This window comes from Delphinapterus leucas, chromosome 1 (assembly GCF_059928025.1).
Source record: "Delphinapterus leucas isolate spDelLeu-1000000601 "Yukka" chromosome 1, BTC_Dleu_Yukka2, whole genome shotgun sequence".
NCBI classification, from domain to species: Eukaryota; Metazoa; Chordata; class Mammalia; order Artiodactyla; family Monodontidae; genus Delphinapterus; species Delphinapterus leucas.
Window position 1 is genome coordinate 7,194,574 of NC_143129.1, and position 19,760 is coordinate 7,214,333.

General features: G+C 60.4%; 1 protein-coding gene across 3 annotated transcripts in view; it reads right to left on the reverse strand.

Annotated features, from left to right (window-relative positions):
• The window catches only part of NAV1 (neuron navigator 1), a 212,162-nt gene that overhangs the window by 137,293 nt on the left and 55,109 nt on the right, over positions 1-19,760 (reverse strand). For 2 of the 3 annotated variants that reach the window (XM_022561983.3, XM_089904002.1), the window contains exons 2-4: positions 15,525-15,805; positions 12,000-12,752; positions 7,639-7,742 (exon numbers count right to left, since the gene is read on the reverse strand). In XM_022561983.3, the coding sequence (XP_022417691.2) occupies positions 7,639-7,742; positions 12,000-12,721 (826 nt within the window). In that variant the 5' untranslated portion in view covers positions 12,722-12,752; positions 15,525-15,805. The remainder of the gene's footprint in view (positions 1-7,638; positions 7,743-11,999; positions 12,753-15,524; positions 15,806-19,760) is intronic. The other variant, XM_089903958.1, reaches the window with a different exon arrangement.

A 19,760-nucleotide genomic window follows, 5' to 3' on the forward strand; every position in this document is an offset into this window, starting at 1 on the left:
CACCGTTCCGTCAAACCCCCTGAAGCGGGGACTCTCATTATCCTCATTATACAGAGAAGTATGCTTGCCCAAGGTCACCCAGCAGACTGCTGGTGGGATCAGGATTTGAACACACATCTGCGGGTCTCACAACTTCCCACAAGTTCCTGCTGTTTCTCGGGACTTGCTCAATAATTGCACATGATCCCAAAAGGGGGCCTGGGTCCTGGAGGGGGTGTGGGGATTGGCAAGGATGACCTATCCAGCCAGGAGCTTCCTGGAGCCCGGATGCCCACCGCACCTGGGGTCTGCCTGGGTCCAGGACTGCAGTCACACTTGGCTGGCCCGCAGAATACTGGGGCTGGGGAACAGGGTGGAGGATTCCTCTTACGGCCCCTTGTCCACAGCACCATGGGCCCTTCGTGGCTCAGCCTCGGGACCTCTGTCCTGAGATCCTTGTCACTTGCAGGAGACCTGGCAGCCCTAACACATCCAGGACCCCTTGGGGACTTCCTTATTCCCGAGTCTTGGGGGTCTCGGGTTCTCTTCAGGACTCACTATGTGGCCTTAAGAGAATGCCCACATTCTCTGCCCTTCAGCTGGTCAGAAAGTCAGGTCGGGGTGGAGGTGGGCTTCCAGCAGGGAGAGGCAGGAGGAAGCACCTGACCCGGAGGACTCGGTCTGAGTCCTCCTGAGACCTGCTCCCGGCTAATGCAGAGACCAGGGTAAGAAGTCTGGAGGTTTCCCACACGGGCTTGGCTTCTATGTTGCCATAGCAGCCGTGCCCACAGACCTGCTGGGCCTCAGAGGAGCTCTGCAAGGCCCAGGTACACCATCCTGAGACCAGGATCAGCCATCGGTTGTCATGGCAACCGCAGGCCTGAGAGGTCGGGGGTGGCGGGCAGGAACTCTAGCCAGGGCAGGGGGAGGGCAGCGTGTGCTGGCTGTGCCCTGTGTCATGTGGGATGGAGACCCATGAACTGCCTGTATGGGTATGTGTCCTCTGATGCAGGCGAACCTACAGTCCACTTTGACCCGTCCGTGCAGGATTGGCTGTTCTAAGGTCAGAGGAACCTCAAAGATAATCTTACTCAGTTTTCTGCTTTAGGGCAGACTGGTCCGTTTGTAATCAATCCTATAACCTTGCCGTGGGCCAAGAAACCCAAAAGCCAGATGAGGAAAAACACAAGGCCCGAACCCAGGTTGTCTGGCCAGCGCTGTGATGATATCACTGCTGCAGAGCAGAATTTCTTAGTCTGGGCTCACAGACCAGATACAGAAGGCCCATAAAACCAACCATCAAATGCAAGATTTGTGTTGTGAATACGTCCATTTGTCTGGGAGGCGGATTGAGTGTCCACCAGCTTCTGAAAGAGGTCCCTGATGCCAAAAAATTAAGGACAGCTCTCAGAGAAAGGAGAAAGCTCTGCCCACCTGGGCCAGGGAGGGCTGGGCCGGCTGAGTTAACGAACCTGGCCTCTTCCTACCTGGAGATACACTCCCATCCGGTGGCTGCTCAGATGGCACCTCTATTAGAGTTTTGTTAGGTTTTTAAACAAGGCATTAAACGTAACAGAAGAATGCCATGGCTCCTGTCTCAATGAACGTTAATGGACTATTCACTGGTGACCACTTGGCACTTACAAACTGCCCTGCAGATGCCCAGAATACCCACTGGTGCGGGCTGAGGATTCCACCTCCCTATAGCCTGACCTCATCCCCAGACGCTTCCCTCCTCTGCTCCCCGCTGCACACGCCCGCAAGCTCCGCCGAGGCCCAGCCTCCCAGGCGGGAAGGATGCAGGGGCCCACGGGGTCCAGCTCCTGCCCTGGACTGTGAACCTGGGCTGCCGGGCTCCACTGCCCCTGGGCCTGAGCCTCCCTCCTGCCGCAAGTCCCTTCCCTCTCTGACCTCAGCCATTCTCCCCCCAGAACCTGCTGGCTTCCCTCCCGCCCTTTGAGAGAAGGGACGGCTAGGTGCTTCTCTGCCCTCCCCGCCCCCAGGGCTTGGGCGACCCCGCGCCCACCCACCCTCCCTCTGCCCGGACCCTTTAATTGTCCTCAGCTGCCTCTGAAGCTCCCGGCCCCTAACCCAGGAGACATACACAGGAAGGCAGGGGTTTGATTCGGGCGGCCCCTAACCCAGGAGACATACACAGGAAGGCAGGGGTTTGATTCGGGCTGCCTCTTAGAGGGCTCGTGTGGATGAAAATTATGACCGGGGTGATTCTCAGCTTAATCGTCCTGGTCACTGCGTCCGTGTCCCCTCACTCTCCACTGTGTCTCCCAGAGCTCCTTCTGGGCGGGCTGCTGGGCATCTTGTTGTGTGTGTGTGGGGGTCTCTCAGCGGGGACCCTAATCCTGTAATCACAGAGGTGGGGGAGTTGTGGGCAGGGATGCTGTGCGCCCATTTCTGCCCATTCAGTGGTACCCAGGGCGGGACTGAAGCCTTGCATGTCACTGGCTTGGAGGGTGCTCTCCACCTGCCTGGGCCTCCCCAGAAGTTAGGAAAGGACGAACCCACCTTTGCCTGCGGGGAGGGGGCAAAGCCTTGTGAAACCAAGTCTTTAAGGGCAACCCTGCAGGTGAGGTCTTTCCACCGGTCACAGAGGGACAGTGGTGGGAGCCTAGCAAACAGCTCCTCCCACGGCTGAGATTTCTAGCTGCCCCGCGACCCCGGCTCCCCGGATAACTGCTCCGAAGTTGTATGGGGTGGTCTGATTTGGAGAGATTCCCAGTGACCAGGCCCACCTCCTCCCAGTAAGCGTCCTTATCCTCGGGACCTGCCCGCGGCCCACAGGCACACGGAGGAATGAACGGGGGTAGGATCTCCTAGGAAGAATGCAAGCAGTTCATCTGAGGCCGGAGAGTTGAATCTCAAAGCCCTGCGGGGAGGAGCTGAGTCCAGGACAGACAGGCATGGAACACAGGGGTGAAGCTCCAGGAAAACCACAGGGGATGTTTATCACCTTCCCTCTCACCATCCTTCCCAGCGTCGAAGACCTTGGCTTTCCCAGCACTGAAGGTGGCCGCTGCTCACATTCTCAGGGGGCGTCCCGAAGCCAGAGCTCTGTCCTCGCTCACTGGGATGCACGCACACTCCAGAGCTGGGGCTTCTCCACCACGGGGCCTCTGTGCAGCTCATGTACAGTTGCACAGGCTGAACACTGCACAGCTCGACAGCCACAGAAGTTCTACTGGGCAAAGTCTGTGCCTGCTTTGTCCCTGGATGTACCCATGTGTCTAGAGGAGTGCCTGACATGTAGTCGGTGCTGGATAAAAAATTGGTGAATGGGTATAATGCTCTGGAGTTGGGCAACACAGGGGCCCTGTGTTCTTGGGCGGAACAGGAAGCAGGGAAGCTAGGCCCTGCCAGCCCTGTGCATTGCTTTTCGAGCGCTCGTGGGTGGTAGTCCCGGGGGGCCTGGGCTGCCCAGCCTCTGCTATTTTTGACCCTCCACTAAAATGGACCGAATCCAGTGCCTGGAGGTGAGCCCCATTCCCAGCCAAATGCTGACGTGAGAAGTCCCCCAGGCTCCCCCCTCCCCCTCCCCTCCTCCAAAGAAACAGAATCCAGATGCCTCCAGTTTTTAGGTACCACACCCCGCTCAGCAGGCTACCCTGGATGACCTCACTACCTGGCCTCTCCCTCTGCGGCCCTCCCCGAGCCAGGCCCGTCTCACTGGTCATCTCACAGCCTCCCCGGCCTCCCTCGGTGCCCAGGACCTGGGACGTGTCCCCTGCCCCCAGGGAGGTCATGGCAGGGATGGCCCAGAGCGTGACCTCGGAAGGCTGGGCTCCAATCCTGGCTGGGCCACCTTGGGATGTCACCTACCCTTCCGTCACCTGTAAGGTGGGCACATTAGGAATGGCCCTCTCCCCACCCCAGGGCAGCAGCAGGTCACGCCCAGCATGCGCTGAGCGGCTCCCGTGTGCCGGGCAAAGCTTCTCGGCGCTTGGCTCGCACGGGTGCATGTTATCCCCACAAAACCCTTGGAAGAAGGTGTGGGTGTCATGACACAGGCACAGAGGGACTAGGAACAGGCCAAGCCCGCACAGCCAGCAAGCAGCAAGGCCGCGATGCCAGCAAAGGTGTGGGTCCCCACCTCGCCCAGGTGTTGGGAGGACTCGAGGCGCGTAGGGCAGCGCCTGGTTCATAGGAAGCCCAGTAGAGTCGGCACTGCCATTCAGTGTTACAATTACCTCCTGTCCCAGGTCCTGGAAGGCTGCTCCATCGCAGACGCCTACTCTGTTTATCCCTGAGCTCTATGCCCCTCCAGCCCTACAGTGGCCCTGACCCGCCTGAGCCCTGACAACACAGCTCATAGCGCCTGCCCAGAGCTTGCGCTGTGTTTTCTAGTCAATTGTCCGTGCGTCCTCTCTCCACGGATGGCTGGGACACAGGCCCGGCTCAGCCCGAAACTCCCCAGAGGGTGGAAACGTGAAGTGGGGTCCGGGGGCGGGGGTGGTGGTGGTGTGAACGCAGCATGAAGGACACAGGCTTGGGAGGCAGAGGCAGCGGCATCCCGAGCTTGGCTCAGGTCGGGGGAGGGGGTGGCGGGGACTGGCTCGCGGGGACTGGCTCACCGGCCCGTCCCCTTCCCGCCGCCTGGCAGAAGTGAGGGAGACCCAGCTGAGCTGGAACCATGCAACCGGCAGTGGACGGGAAGCCAGGGGTGACCCCGGGAGAGGGTGACCTGGACTCCAGTCCTAGCGCTGTACATCTTCAGACAAGTTGTTTGCGTAACCTCTCTGAGCCGAGCTCACTCACCTACAGCAGAGCAATGGTTCCGCCTCAGAGCGTGTGTAACGTGCTTACAGAGGACTTGAGCCTGGTGCCGGGCCTTGCACACAGTAAGTGCCCAATAAATAGTAGCTCATCAGCATTTGGTCCTCCCTGCATCTGGGGAGTCCGAGGCAGTGGTCCCAGTTTCAGCTCAGCTGTCACGAACCACGCACGCTGCCCTGAGCAGGCCTTCCTCCCTCCCCGGGCCTCTCTCTCCCCAGTGAAACTGAGGCCGGGTTTGGGTGAAGCTATAGTCCGTTACAGCTTTGACCCCCAGGGCCTTCGAGCCCAAGTCCTCTGCAGTCCCGGGAGAGCCTGGTGGGCATGCGGCCACCTGGGGGCCCCGAGCAAACCCTCCCCAAGGGAAGTTCCAGCCTCGCTCCTGCCCTGGGAAGACACACCAGATCTGGAGTCTTCTCTCCCAAACCCACACGACGTGGAAAACTTGCTTGTGGCTTAAAGATGGAGTCACCTCAATGACAGAGAGGGATACGGAGAAATACGAACAGGCCCAGCACGAGGCCAGCTCCCGGGCCCCTTGGCCTCGTGTGAGAAGCCAGGCGGGGGCCAGGCGAGGGGGGCTCGTTCCCCAGTGACACGTGGTGTGAGGACGAGAAAAGGCCCCTTCGTTCCCTGCCCACTCAGCGCTCACACACGCCACGAAGTGGAAGTGATTAAGACGCCTGTGTCGACCTTGGGGCGACCCTTCCGGTCCCTCGCACACGGCCTCACACGTGGGCGCCGGCGACATCGGCCCTGGCTTCCCGACTCTCCAAACTAAGATCCAACGGCGGCCCAGGCACTGTTTGTGCTGATGGCAACCAAGGGGCGCGTCATCAGGGGACCAGTGCCAGGCTCTCCCTGGCATAGCTGGGTGGGCACGGGGAGGGTCAGGGCACCAGCACAGTTGCCCCTACACTGTCCGGGGCAGAGGAGGACAGGGCAGCTGCCGGTGGATGGTGGACGGACACTGGGACAAACGAAGGCCACGCCCAGCACCCTGCTTGGTGGCAAGTCATCATGGGAAATTCTCTTCCTGCTACACAAAGCTGGCTCCCTGGTGGTTTCTTGATTGAATGAGAGAAGTAACAAGTGAGTGAGGCCCTCCTTTCCGACCCCCTTCCTCTCATCTCCTCTGTTTCCTCGGGCTCAGAGAACAGAGCCCCTCCCCCACGAAGCACAGGCAGACCCCAAATCTCTCCCCGTTCCACCTGTCAAAGAGCTCGGGGTATCCTTGGCCAAGACGGACACCGTGACCACAGCTACAGCCGGAGCACAGGTGGCGCGGGGGCCTTGCCCACATCCCGGGAGGCTTGGGGGAGGCAGGGGGCTCTCTTCTCGCCGTGAAGCCCACCTCCCAAGGCTGCCCTGCACCACCACCCCCAACAGAGAACCCCCCCCTGCCATCCACCAGACACTTCCCATCTAGCTGGCGAGGGGGGTCCTGCCAGCCGAGCAACCCGGTGCTCCCGGGGCCAGCGTGCATGGATGTTAGTGTGAAATTCCTCTCTGCGCACATGGCATGGCGACGGTGAGTGGGCGCCTGGGTAGCCAGAGGCCGTGAGGCCCGAATGATGTGGCACACACATAAGGAAGCCATTACACTCGCAACACTGCAGATGCAAAAATAGAGCTTGCATAGTTTCCTGGTTACCGCATCCCGATACTCATGGGCTTTTGGTGCCAGCGAACTGAGGTCTCCTTCTGTCCCTGCGGTGCCCTGCTTCCCCTGTGCCTGCGCCGCTGTGGAAGCGCATGGCTGACTTTCTAGACGCCCGTCTCTGCCCCACGAAGCCCCTCGGCAGGGCTTGCCGTGGAAGAGGGGCTGCTGCCGCTCCCAGCACTGCCGGGGGCCAGGCCGGCAGAGGGCTCAACAGGGACCCCCGACCACCTGCCGTGCAGGGAAGGCAGGAGCGGCCACCTCTGGCGTCTGGCGACTTCAGGGTCAGGCTGTGCTCTAAGCCCCAGCTTTGCCCACTGTGAGCAGGGCCCTGAGATGAAGCTGTAAGACAAATCCTGTGGACCACCTCAGCTCTGCCAAAAGCAAGTTCATTCCTGTCCTGGGGCAAGCGACCCTGCTGGGAATGAAAGGATGGAGCTGGTTCCCGGAGTCTCACGTACCTCTGGGGTGACCACAGCCATCCTCCGGGGATTTTTTTCAATGTTGCAAGAAAATCAACACACACACCCAAGCCCCGCTAAGAGTTTAGATTTGGACCCCTTTAGAACCCAACCCCCGGACCGTGAGGCACTCACTCACCCCTCACCGTCCCTCCATCCAGAGACCCCCCACTGAGCACCTGCCGTGGCCAGAGGCGGGACGGGCCCTGGGAACGGCCGTGCCCCTGCCCTCGGGGGAGACCACCGTGTCGAGTTCTGGGGTCCTCTTGGCAAGGCCCACATTCTGCTTCCCAAGGTGCGTTAGCGGCATGACACGCGTTGGGGGCAGGTGTGACTACAGGAGGCCACAGGGAAGTGACCCGCAAGGGAGTGGCGGTTAAAAGTGGTCCTGGGGGAGGGGGCGGGTGTCAGGCCGTTGGGCCCAGCCAGGTGCCCAGCACCTCCTCTGTTCTGGGCTGGGCTCGGACCTGGCTCTCGGTTGTCAGTCTCCCAGCTTGTCACTTTCTGTCAGGGCCTCAGCGATACCCACCCTGGGCGTTGGGTAAGCAGGGAGCCCGCTGGCTCCTGTGCTGCCCCGAGCTTGCAGGGCTGCTGGGTTTGGTGGAGCGGCCCTGTGTTGAATCAAGCACAGCACGAGCTCCGAGTGCAACTGACATGCCGGTGCCTGGTTGTCAAGCGGGGCCGCTTCTCCCCTGTGGGCAGTGGGGAGAGTGCTGGCACACCAGGAGGAGGTCGCGCCCCCAGAGCACTTACCCACGCACGAGAGGCTCTCCTCAGTCCTGCTGGGGGGGCCGGAGTAGCCATCAGCAGCCCAGCTGCCCTGGCGGAGGGGGCCAGGCTCCGGATCGGTCTGCGCCCTGCGGGACAGAGAACGGTGGTCACGCACAGCGGAGGCCGCCCTGGCCTCGAGCCTCTCCCCTTGGAGGTCAGTTCTTCCCCTGTGGTGCTCTGCCCCCCACGCTGGGCCGGCCCCCCCAATGGGCATATGTGCGCCCCTTCCCCTGGCAGGCAGCGGGCCTTCTAGGCAAAGTTAGGCCAGGGGCGGGGGTGGGGGCACCCGAGGGCAGGGGGCCACCTGTTGCCCCCGGGAGTCACCCTTCAGGGTCCCTGAGTCCCGTGAACGCAGGGCATCCGCAGGGCGGAGGGACCCCTGGTAACTCGGGCTTGCGGCCTGTGTCCTGCCCTCAGGCTGCCCTGTGCACCCACGCGAGGGGCTCCATCTGCAGCTGAGGTCACTGGCCCCTCGGGAGAGCCCAGGGGGCCCGGACCCCAGCGTCCGGGCAGCAAGGAGGTCGGAGGAGGAAGAGGGGCGGGCTAGGCGGGGGTCACCTCGACGCCCGGGGGGCCGAGTCCTCGCCCGGCCTGCTGTGGCAGCAGGAAGGAAGAGCGAGGTCTCCGGGCCCCATCTCCCAAGTGCACACAGGTCTCCGAGCACAAGCCCAACTGTGCAATCGCTCCCAGGAACAAAGGCTCTAGGAGCTTTTATTATAGGCAATTACCCAGGCTCTCCAAGCCGGCCGCCTGCCCCGCCCACGTCTACAGCTAAATGGACCCTTTGGCAGCTTGGTGTGGGGGGTGGGGGGGTGGGGGGGCGCAGGAGGAGAAATCGATGCCTGGCCTGGGCCGGGGCGGGGGGGTGGGGGGGGGGGGTGAACCTGCCTCCCTCTCTCTCCAGTTTCCAGCACCGAGATGGCCGGGACTCTGGCTGTGTAACGCAGAGCAGGTCTCTCCACTCTGGGCCTCACTGGGTCACGGGGCGGAAGAGATGCCCTTGAGGCCCGGATCAGCCTGAGAGTTCAGGGCTGTGGGAGGTGTTTGCCGGCTCTCAAAGCCACGCAGGCAGCCGGGAGCCCTCGTTGCCCTGGGAAGGATGGGGTCACTCGCCATGGGCTACTGTCAGTTAAATGTCGAGGGGCCAAAGAAAAACTGGAATTGCTAGGTTTCTTCAAAGAAATGAGCATAAACCTGGATTGTTAAAATAAGGGATGCTAGGGGCTCCCCTGGTGGCGCAGTGGTTGAGAGTCCGCCTGCGGATGCAGGGGACGCGGGTTCGAGCCCCGGTCCGGGAAGATCCCACGTGCCGCAGAGCAACTAAGCCTGTGAGCCACAACTACTGAGCCTGCGCTCTAGAGCCCGTGGGCCACAGCTACTGAGCCCGCGTGCCACAACTACTGAAGCCTGCGCGCCTAGAGCCTGTGCTCCGCAACAAAGAGAAGCCACCCCAATGAGAAGCCCGCGCACCGCAAAGGAGAGTAGCCCGCATGCAGCAACGAAGACCCAACGCAGCCGAAAATTAAATAAATAAATAACGCAGTGTATGGGGGGAGAAAGGGGATTCTAGGCCATGCAGAAACATTTCACCGAATAACGTTACACACATAAAGAGCTAAGCACCGTCTGACCCCGAGCAGGCAGGCAGGAACCACGGCTACAAACAGGAAGACCTTGCTGTAGTGCTGACTAGCACCGTCATCGTGAGCAAGGCTGAGCGAGGGGCACACGGGCCGGAGCGCCATCCCGGGTCAGTGAGGAAGCAGCCTCAGCTGCTCCGACCTCAGGAGCTGCACACTTTTACCTCCTCTTCCTGCATCTCCCCTGCACGGCCAGGCCCCCGTGTCCCCTCCCTTCCCAGCCGGAAAGGACAGCACCATCTATGCCAGATGTTGTTTGGAGGTTGAACCAGACAGGAGAAAACCAACCAGACGCCGACACTCCTGACCCCGTTAACCACACCCTCCTAACTGGGGTCTGAGTGGAGGCCACCCGGGCAGGAAGGGGAAACCCCTTGGGGAAAGAAACCCCTGCTGGGGCTCTTCTCCCGGGGGGCAGAGGGCAGAGGGCAGTGAGGGCGGAGATCTGAGGGAAGCAGACAGTCCCGAGCAGACCCAGACCGGAGGGCGTTTTGCACCTTCTCTGTCCCGGGAGCCGGGCTGCCCAAAGGGAGGCTGTGCCTGGTCATGCGGAAGGGCCGCACCCACACCCTTGAGAGGCACTGGTTGAGGAGACAGGGAAGACACCTGCTGGATTCGTTCCCCGGAGAAGCAGGTCAGGCAGGAGGGGCCTGGGGATGGGGATTGGAGCCCGACAACCCCAGCTGCTGCAATGGGCTGGAGCTTTGCAGGGCGCAGGGGTAAGTTTCCATGCAAACAGGGTGTCTGTGACCCTACAGGGCCGATGGCACGTCCTTGCCGGGGTGGCCCAGCCCAGCCCTCAGCAGAGGTGCCCACGGCTCTCACCTGTTGCCTCTGGGGTGTCCTTGGCCCCAATCTTCCCCTGCCCAAACCACAACCCTCCTGCAACCCTCACCCGGGGCCTAAAAGGGGCAGGTCTAGGAGGCGGGATGGTGAAGACCCCTGCTGAGGTGGTGCAACACTTTTCTGTTCACAACCCAAAGAGGCAACAGATGTTTGCTGAGCAGAGGAAACCTGTCTGTTCAGGTCACATTGAGACATTCAGAGGAAAAAGTCCTGACCTTACTGGAGGATGTCAGATTCTACATCTGCCAGGGGGCTCGCAGGGTAGATGATGTAAAATCTTGAACAGCTGAACGCCTGGACACTTTCCCCCAAAGATGGATTCAACAGGAAGAAACTCAGGGAGGAGAAGCAAGTCCCAGAGTCCGCAGGGAAGCAGGTCAGGGATGGGAAAGGACCAGCCTCAGGAAGGTGTCTGATCAGCTTACGAATGGGAGTCCAGGAGGTCACGGGGAAGAAGTGTCAGGTGTGCCAGGCAGAAGGGATGCTCCGAGGGGCAGGGGTCCCCGAGGCAGGCCTGCTCCCGTCGTGGGGTAGCCGGGATCCCTGCAGTGCCTGGAAGCTCACTGCCAGTGGGTAATTTGTGAGCCTGTCTAGTTGCTGGAAAGTTCTTCCTCCTGAGCTTCGAGAGTCTCTCTACCTTCTAAGCACCATGACGTGGATTCAGGGCGTTGGAGCCGCACCAAGTGAATCTAAGTCAGCTTACAACACGACAACCCTTCACGTCTTTCAAAACAGCTCTCAGACCCCCTCTCAGCCTTCCCCTTCCAAAGCAAACTGCTTCGGCTCTGTTAATCTTTCCTGTAACACCTTTTCGGATCCCTCACTGACCCGTCCGTCTTCCTCTCCATGTATTTTCGTGCACCAATGTCCTTTTAAACTGTGGAGTTCGTAACTGAATGAATGCAGTGCGCTGGAGGAGGTGGGACGTGCAGACGAGGTGTTGGGGCCCAGCTGTCTGTTACATGGTGAAAGGGAGCCCAAGACCTTTCAGGGTTCAAGTCACACTCTTAGCTTCGAGGCAAACGTGCAGCTCCCCTCACCAACCCCAGCCACTCCAGCCCGGGAGACCCAGTGTCCGGGGAGCGTCTCCACCCAAACCGTGGGAGAGCTTGTCCTCGAATCAGCACAGAGAGAAAACCCAGGACGTTCGGTTAGCCGGGGAGGCACTTCCTTTGCATTTGAGCATCTCTAACCCGTGTCATACTTAGGAATTAGAATGTCACTTACTTAAGGTGGCCACTTCAGTAAAGAGTTATATTTTTATGAAAGAACCACAGTTGATGGAAGCATTTTTCTGTGCTCTCCACTTGTGCTGTCTGAAGAAAGCAGGACAGGCTAGCTTGTTAACCATGCTGGTATGAACGGTGGCCTGGCCACTGCCGACGGTGGTGACGTGGCCCAACGTGACCACGTCAGAAAGAAGCACGTCCGAGCGCCCTGGGGACAGATACGCACAGGCAGCGTGGAAAGTGGAGACAGAGGGCAGCAGACAGGCAGGTGCAGGGCATCAGTGGGGGCGGCCAGGGGGGCCGTGGGGGTTTCAGTGACCACGGGCTGGAGGCACAGCCCGTCACATGCTCTCAGTCTAACTCAGTGGTGGCAGCTATCCCACTGGTGAGTCGGGCGAGACCGACCTGCCTACCCGCCTACCCGGGTAACTGGCTCTTCAGCACCCACGGCACCCTGACGCACGGCCGTGTTGGGGGCACCCTCCTGCTGAGCCTCTTTGTGGCGGCGTCCCCAGAGTTGGGTCCAGGTCCCCCTGTTAAGGTCCTAACCCTGCCCCAGCTCTCTAGGCCCCGCCCACCTTCTATTCTCTCCACCAGCCCCCCTCCCTCCGCGGGCTCCGCAGCTCACCTGTAGCGGAAGGGGGCCACGGTAGCGGTGACAGGCTGACTCTGCTGATGGACCGAGGAGAAGCTGATGACCCCCGGGGCGGGCGGCGGGCGTGCGCTCCGCACGGGGCTGCAGACCGGGGAGCGAGGCCCCGAAGCTTCCCGGGCATCAAGCTCCGAAGACCTGGGGCCCCCAGAACTTTTGTAGGGTACGTCTCTTTGATCTTTTCCTGGGTGGTTAGATGGCTTTCGACCTTCGGGAGCCCCTGGTATTTGAGCTTCTGCATTTGAACTGGTGCGGGAGGGGCTCCTGCCCCGGGTCTGGCGGGTCAGAATCCCTTCCTGGGCCACCCTCTTCTTTCCCTGAGTGCCCTGTGTCTCCCCAGCGCTTCTGCACCCAGCCCGGCTGGAGAGGGCTGCTTTGGGGGTCGCCCTGGGACTGCTCCAGGGGGAGCAGGCGAGGCCTTCAGCCCCCTCAGCTGACTCCCTCGCTGCCCCAGAGGCCTTGGGGGAGCCTCTCCCCCGGGAGGCCTTGGGAGACGAGCCTCTGGAAGGGCCCCCCGGCTTGCCCAGTCTTGGCGAGGCTGCCCGCTGCGGGCTCAGGGCCAGGCCGGCCTGGTGCGGCCGCAGCCGGGGAGAGGCGGCCGGTGTATGAATCCTGGTCTGGGAAGCAGCTCGAGGCACAGGGATGGAGGAGGCGTAGTGAGGGCGGCCGGCAGAGTTCACACTGGCCGTCCCGTCCATGGTCAGCAAGGCTGGCGGCAGGGCTACTGTGCTGTGGAGAGAATGCGGACAGTTAGGTGGGGCCCTAGGGAAGGGGCACTGGGCTCCCGAGGTCACATCCTGACTCGGTCTCGGGCCCAGCTCGAGGCGAACCCCTCTACCTCTTGCAAACACACACGTGAAAGTGCTCGGGGATTGTAATGCCCCGTACAAACGGGGTAATCTGACCTTGACTCCGTTCCTGTCCACCGATCGGGGCCAGACTCCCCTCCCACGGCCCCTTCCTTCTTGGATCTCTCATTGTACCTGAGTCTAGAATGTTCTGCCCACGGTGAACCGACTCCCTGTGCCCCCAGCCTGCTCCTGCCACCTGCCCCTTTACCTGATGCCCGGCTCTCCCCCAGGACACCTCTCCAGTGGACTGTAATCTCCCAGATCCCACTGGGCGCGAAGGCGGGGCAGCCCATCACAGTTACAGATCCTAAACTTGTACCCCCGCCCTGGTCAGGGCCCTGCCACCTGGCTCACACCAGCCTCTGTCACTGATGCCACCCCTCCTGGTCCCTCCCCACCGTCCCCACCCACCCACTCTGTCCCTGGAGATGTGGGCACCCAGCTCACAGCCCTTCTTCCTAGCCCCTTCCCTACCCACCTCCTGACCTGGCCAAACTGACCTCCGCCCCCTCCTCTGGTCTCAGAGATGAGTGTCCCACCCTGAGATAAAGGCAGATCCCTCTGGGCACCCCCTGCCACCTGATCCTTCTCTTTTGGACCCCGATCTACGAATTACCCCATCTTTCTCACGTATCCTTGACCAGCTTCCCCTCCCCGCCATGTTAATGAATGAATTAATTGATGTATTAATGGCTTTCATTTCAAAGGGAATTCGAAGCCGGCTACAAAGACACGGAAAATCAACTCCAGGTGAAAGAGCTCCACGTAGAAAATGAAATCATGAAAGAATGTGCAGAACATATGCATGGATGGTCTCATAATTTTGTTGTGGGAAAGGTCTTTATAGCATCACATCAAAGGTAGGAATCATAAAGGGAAACACTGATAGATTTCAGTTCATAAAAATTAAAATCCCTGAATGGACAGAAAAGCCCTTTCCAAAGGTTCATACCGTGAATAAACTGTAAATATACTCGCAACATATATAAGAGACAAGGAGTTAATAATACCTTTACATACAGGGAGCTCTACCAAATCAATTAAAAGCAAACACCCTGTAGAGGAAGGGGTCAAAGGGTTGAACAAGAAGTTCCTAAGATAATAAATACATTTGGCCAGAACATAACAAAAACAAAGGGCTTCATTAAAACTGAAGAGATGAAAATTAAATGTTATCATTGGTTGCTGTCAAATTTACTATCTCTTAGAAAATTATAATTTCCAGTCGTGGTATGAGTGCAGCATCACAGGGCCCTGACACTCGGCCATGGGAACAGCCCCAGATCCAGAAAATTATCCTTGGGGAATGATGACAGATGTGAGCAAATGTCTATACCAGGAGGACGCTCGCGGTGACTTGGGTGGAGATGGAGACAGGGGAGACTGGCACAGAGGAAAGGCCACCAGAGCATGGCAGGTCCACCTGAGGCCACCGGGATGTGCCCTTCCCTGCTGTGCAGAGAGCTGCCGGCCACAGCACGGACCACAAGCTAGACTGTAAGAAGCCAACGGAGACCCTCAAGCGTTGATGGATTTATAGGACTAAGCTTGAAATGACCGTGGGAGTCTGTCTGCTCTGCTGACAGATGGAGTAATTTCCAAGAGACCCAGAAATGCCGTGACCCCTCCCCCTTTCCTCTACTTTGCATGTCCATGACTTGGTACCAGTACTGGATGAGGTGAAGCCCCCCCCCACCTCCTCTGGCACAGAAGGAAGGCAAAGCGCGGTGTGACCAGGGGGCCACAGCCGGCTGCCCCACCCCCGGTGTCTGCCCATCACCTGGACCCACAGGGCATCATGTCCACGGCTCGCCTGACCCCACTTCTGCCTCATGTACCCCCTGACCACCCACCAGCCACAGCCTGGAAGGTCACTCTGAGTGGCCCCCACCTGCCCACACTCTCTCCTGCAGGGCCTGCCGTGTCCCCGGCCCCGGCAGGCCCAGGACAGCCCTACAGGAGGGCCTGGGAAGTGCTTTCGTAAAGGCACTCAGAGGACGTCAGGCAGGTGCTGCCTGCAGCTGCGAGAATTGCAGTCAATGTCTTAGCCTCTCCACGCCCAGTCTGCAAAATGAGGGTGGGATAAAACCTGAAACCACAGTCGGGTGGGGAAAGAGGGAGTCTTTAAGTCAGGAAGAGGACACCGTGCCTCAGCCTGGCCTCAGGACCTGCAGTAGAACCTTCCCTGTGGAGGTGAGAGCAGGTTTGCTCTGTCACCCCTCCTAGCCACCGCCCCAGCGATCAGCTCCACGCATCTCTGGCGATGTCTCGTAGGACCAGAGGCCCGAGTGCGGACCTGCTCACAGGCTCACGTGGACCTGAGCTGCTGACTTTGGCCTTGGACACAGGGCTGAGCCACACGCTGACCAGCAGGGCCAACCAGCTGACCACCTATGAGCAGGGCCCCAGACCACAGCTCTGCATTTCAGCATCCCCAGGTTTAGTCCCGCACAGGTGGGCACAGTGCCACATGACCCGCTGCTGCTTCTCCCCTCAGCCCCAGTGGGGGCACAAAGCCACGTGGTGCCCCAGACCACCCCTTCTGGGAGCTGTATCTGCGAGGGGACCCGGAACTGCATCCTGGCTCTGCCCGCGTCTCTCCTGGGAGCCCCGTCCCGTCCGGGTGGTGCTGCCCACGAGCCCCACTCACCTGCACGGTCCTCGGCGCACCCCCAGCTCCCCTCGATCAGACTCTCCGCTCCCCGCACCCAGGGGCCCCTGCCTCTGGGCCCTGAGGCCGCGCAGGCTGCCTCTTCCTCACTTGCTAAAGGAGCAGATGCCGTTGCTGCTTTTACTCCATCACCATTTCTTCCAAAGCCAGATGGGAAGAGGATTTATACTGGTCCAGTGGCAGGTCACAGCTGGGCAAGGGCGGGGATCGAGGAGGAAGACCCCGGGGTTACAGGTCTCCAGCAGAGGGCGGGGGGGTTGCTGGGGAAGAAAGGGGAGAGATGTTCTTGAGGGTGGGCTCCTGAACCCCGAGGACAAAGGTGCCTCCATGGCACCCGAGCTGCGTTCTAAATGGACCAAATGATCTGGGGGACTCCCGTGCCCGCCCCGGGCTCAGGCTCTCCTCCGGAAAATGATGGGAACCCCCCTCTGCCTCCCTGCTGCCCCGCTTCCTGTCCAGAGCAGGCTGGATAAGGTACGGGGGCGAAGAGGTGCGCTGTACTGGCCCCTGTCCAGGTTCTCAGCGCCAGACAGAGACGTCCCGGAGAAGCAGGACGGTCGGCCTCTTTGGGGCAGGGCTCTGTTCAAGCCACGGTGCTTGGCGTGACCGCTGCTCATCCCTTGGGATGCCTCCCACATGTCTGGGGAGCCTCAAGGGCAGGAGGCTGGTGGGGATGGCCGTGGAAGCAAGGAGCCCGCTTCTTGCCGTGTGCGTGCGCGTGTGCGTGTGTGTGTGTGGTGTCGGGGTTCCTACCAGGTCCCCTGCCCCTAAACACGCCCTTTCTGCTCTTCCACCCTCCAAGTGCCCTGATCTGAAGTTTCACGCCACCTCGGTGAGCGGACTGAAGCCTCGGGGGTCCCTTAGCGCTCTCGTTCTGGGGTCCTCATCACAAAGCTCATTGCAGCCACACAAGGACCCACAGCAGGACCCCTGTTTTCGCTGACTGTGGTGCCGGGGACCCCCGAGGGCTGAGCTCCGGGTTCTGCTCTCAAGGAGTTAATTCTGCTGGGGAGGAAACACGGCCACCCTCATCACGGCACGGGCGTCGTGTGGACGGACGCGAAACCAAGCGCCGTGGGGAGCGTGTGTCACGGTCTGCAGATGAGGCGGGACCTGGGAGGCTTCGGGAAGAGGCAGCAGCGGGGTTGGGGTTGGTCGGGGGCGGTTTCGGGTCTGGGGAGCAGAGGGTGTGATGGCTGGTCTCGAAGCCCACGGGCTGCCGGCGCCCCTACAGCCCCTGCTCTTCAAAGTGACTCTGGTGGGTGGTGAGTAAAGTGCTGGGTGCAAAGCTTGTTTGCTGACGGTGCAACCTCAGGCAACTTCCGTAACCTCTGCTTCCTCACCTGTGACATGAGGCTGAGACCAGACCTGCCTCTCAGGGTTGCTTTGGAGACTAAGTTAGTTATAAGCATAAAGGGCTTAGAACAGTGCCTGACAACTAGTAAGGGCTACAATCACATGGACAAGGCGCCCAGCGATGGAGACGGTGCCGCCTGGTCTCCCAGAGCCCCCAGCAGAGCAAAGGAGGATCAGAGCCCCTGCCAGGCCCGGCTCAGAAGCCCGCGGCATCAATAGGAAACACGCCGTCCACGTGGATAGGACGGCACCCAGTGCCCATCCACCAGCAGAAGGGACAGGAACACGGGCGAGGAGGGAGTCCAGCTCTAGAGTCAGGAAGAGCTGAGTTCCAATCCTAGCTCTGCCTCGTCTTGCTATGTGATTGTAGAGAAGTTACGTAATTTTTCTGAGCCCAAAGACCTCACCTGCAAGAAGCAGTCTTAGAATGTTGTCAAGATTAAATGAGAGAATAAAGGTGACGGACCCAGCAGGTGCTCAAGAGATGGCAGAAACGGTGTTAAGAACAGCTGTCCTCCTCCCGGAAGGGAAGGAGATAAATTCGCGTGCCGAGCGGGACAGTGTCATGGGTACCAGGGGAGGTGAGAGGCTGGGGCCTTCCTGGGTGGGGTGGCCCGGCCCCAGCACCCCACCCCAGCAGGCACGTTCGCCTCCCCCACCGCCGAGGGCTTCGTGTGCGTCAACTCGCAGTTGCCCCGCTCCACAGGCAGGGCCACCAAAGCACAGAGACGCACAGAAGGCGCTGGTAGTCACACAGCCAGTAAATGGCGGCATCACGTCGGGCCGAGGCCATCGAGCTCTGGTCAGGGCTCTGCCTGCCCCGGCTCTGCTGCCCGCCCGCCTCCAGGCCTCCCCGCCGACTCCCTCCCGCCCCCAGCCGCCCACCTTTCAGCCGGAACCATTCTGGCCCCCCGCCCCAAGGGGACAAACAGAGCTACTGGCTCAAGGCTCCAAAGACCCCAGAACCAGGAGCCCCTCTGGCCTATGCATGCTTCGCTCAAGCTCAGGAGGTGAAAGCGGGGGCGGGAGGGAGGCGAGGAGGGCGGTCCCCCCAGGTCTGCGGTCGCTGGGCAACATCTAGAGGCCCTGGTGCTGACCGGACAGCTCCTCCCGCGGGGGCGTGAAGGGGCCGCGTCTGCGCGCTGTGAACGCAGCCGGGGTGCCCCTTTCAAAAGGGTCAGAACATTTAACCACAGCACTCAGAGGTGGGATGTGCCGAGAGACAGAGAAAAAGACAAAAATAAAAACACAGAAAAAGATATTTAAAAAAGGAAAAGCCTGGGAGGTGGGACTCCCGGGTGCTGGTCCCATGAGTCCCACCGGGGCTGCGTGAATTGGGGCAAATCATTTCTGTTCCCCGGTGCGTGGAGAGGGAGGAAAAGCTGCCTCTCAGGAAGAGGGGGGAAGGCAGCGGACTGGCGTGTGGAAAAGGGCTCGCTGAGGCCAGCTCTGCACCGCGGAAGGTCCTGGAGGCAGAGTCCCCACCCCCTCACCCCACCCCCCGTGCAGGTCCGGCTTGTGGTCCTAAGCGAGTTACTTGTCGTGCTCCCTCATCTGTACAGCTGGGTTCTTCATCGTCATCCCCATCTTATACAAATCAAGTGAGTAATTACAAGAAAATCACTTAAGACAGTGCCTGGCCAGAAAAATCACTGAAGAATTGCTAGTTAAAGTCAAACAGGTCATCAGCACAGGGTTTATCCCTGTTCTACCCAGATTTCCCACCGGAACCTCCGTCACCCATTCCAGTCCCAATAACATAAACGTTTCCCTCTAAACTAAATTTCTACGCCCTTATTGAGTATCTGTGGGACAGCCAGTTTATACGGGATGGGGGTAGGAGGGCAAACAAAGCCAGACACGTTCAAAGTAAACCTTGGGAGGTGTCTCTTTCTCCGAGGCCCCTCGAAGCTGAGGTCCTCCTGCAGGATGAGGAGGGACGGCCCAGGGGCGACATTTCCACAGGCGGGAAGGTGGGCGGAATGACCGTTGGGGGCCGGAAGCACAGACAGATCCCTGGGCTGCAGCGCTGGACCACGGGCAGGTTTCCTACCCCAACTGACACGTCGGTTCTTCCACCCTGGAGCCCTGACCTCCCACGGCCAAACCCAGCTCGGGCCTCACTTCCGGTCAGAGGCCCAGTCTGGTCCCCAGAGGCAGAACCACCCCAGGGGACAAACAGGCAACTGAGCTGCCACAGCCCTCGGACAAACCCCACAGGTACAGTGACCCCGCTCACTCGCACCCACCATGTCGGTGCAGGGACACACGCAGCTGTATGCACACATGCTTGCTCACACACACACACCACACGCGCCTACACGCTTAGATGCACACACGCCCTGGCTCCGGCTTTCTGCCCTCTCTCCGTGTCCCTTGCATGGCTCCCCTTCGGCCCATTTCCCATCCGGCCGGAAGGTGGGGACACCCTCTGTGTCCTCCCGTCCTGGTCCATCTCCAGTGCTCACAGGCTCTCCCTGGAAAAGTGGGCCCGACCCCCGACTGTGTGCACACAACTTTCATCCCACGTGTGTGAGCCCCAGGCCGTGTCCAGCTCACACGCGGGCTACGGATGAGGAGGGAGCCAGGGGAGCATCCCTGTGCGGAGAGGAGGAAACGCAGGGCCTGGGCGCCTCCCGGCCCTCCTACCCCCACCCACACCCACGCTCTGGCTCCACAAAGGACCCAAGACCAGGCGTCATGGGGGGTTCCCAGGGCTGAGGACAGGCCTGCAACACAGTTTACTAAACGTTCTCTCTTGTTCAGCCTCTAGCCTCTGCCCGCCTCTCAGGACCGAGATGACGGAAGACCTGAGCTGTGGGTGGGCACTGGGGCCGCAGTAGAAGGATCTCAGGCCCC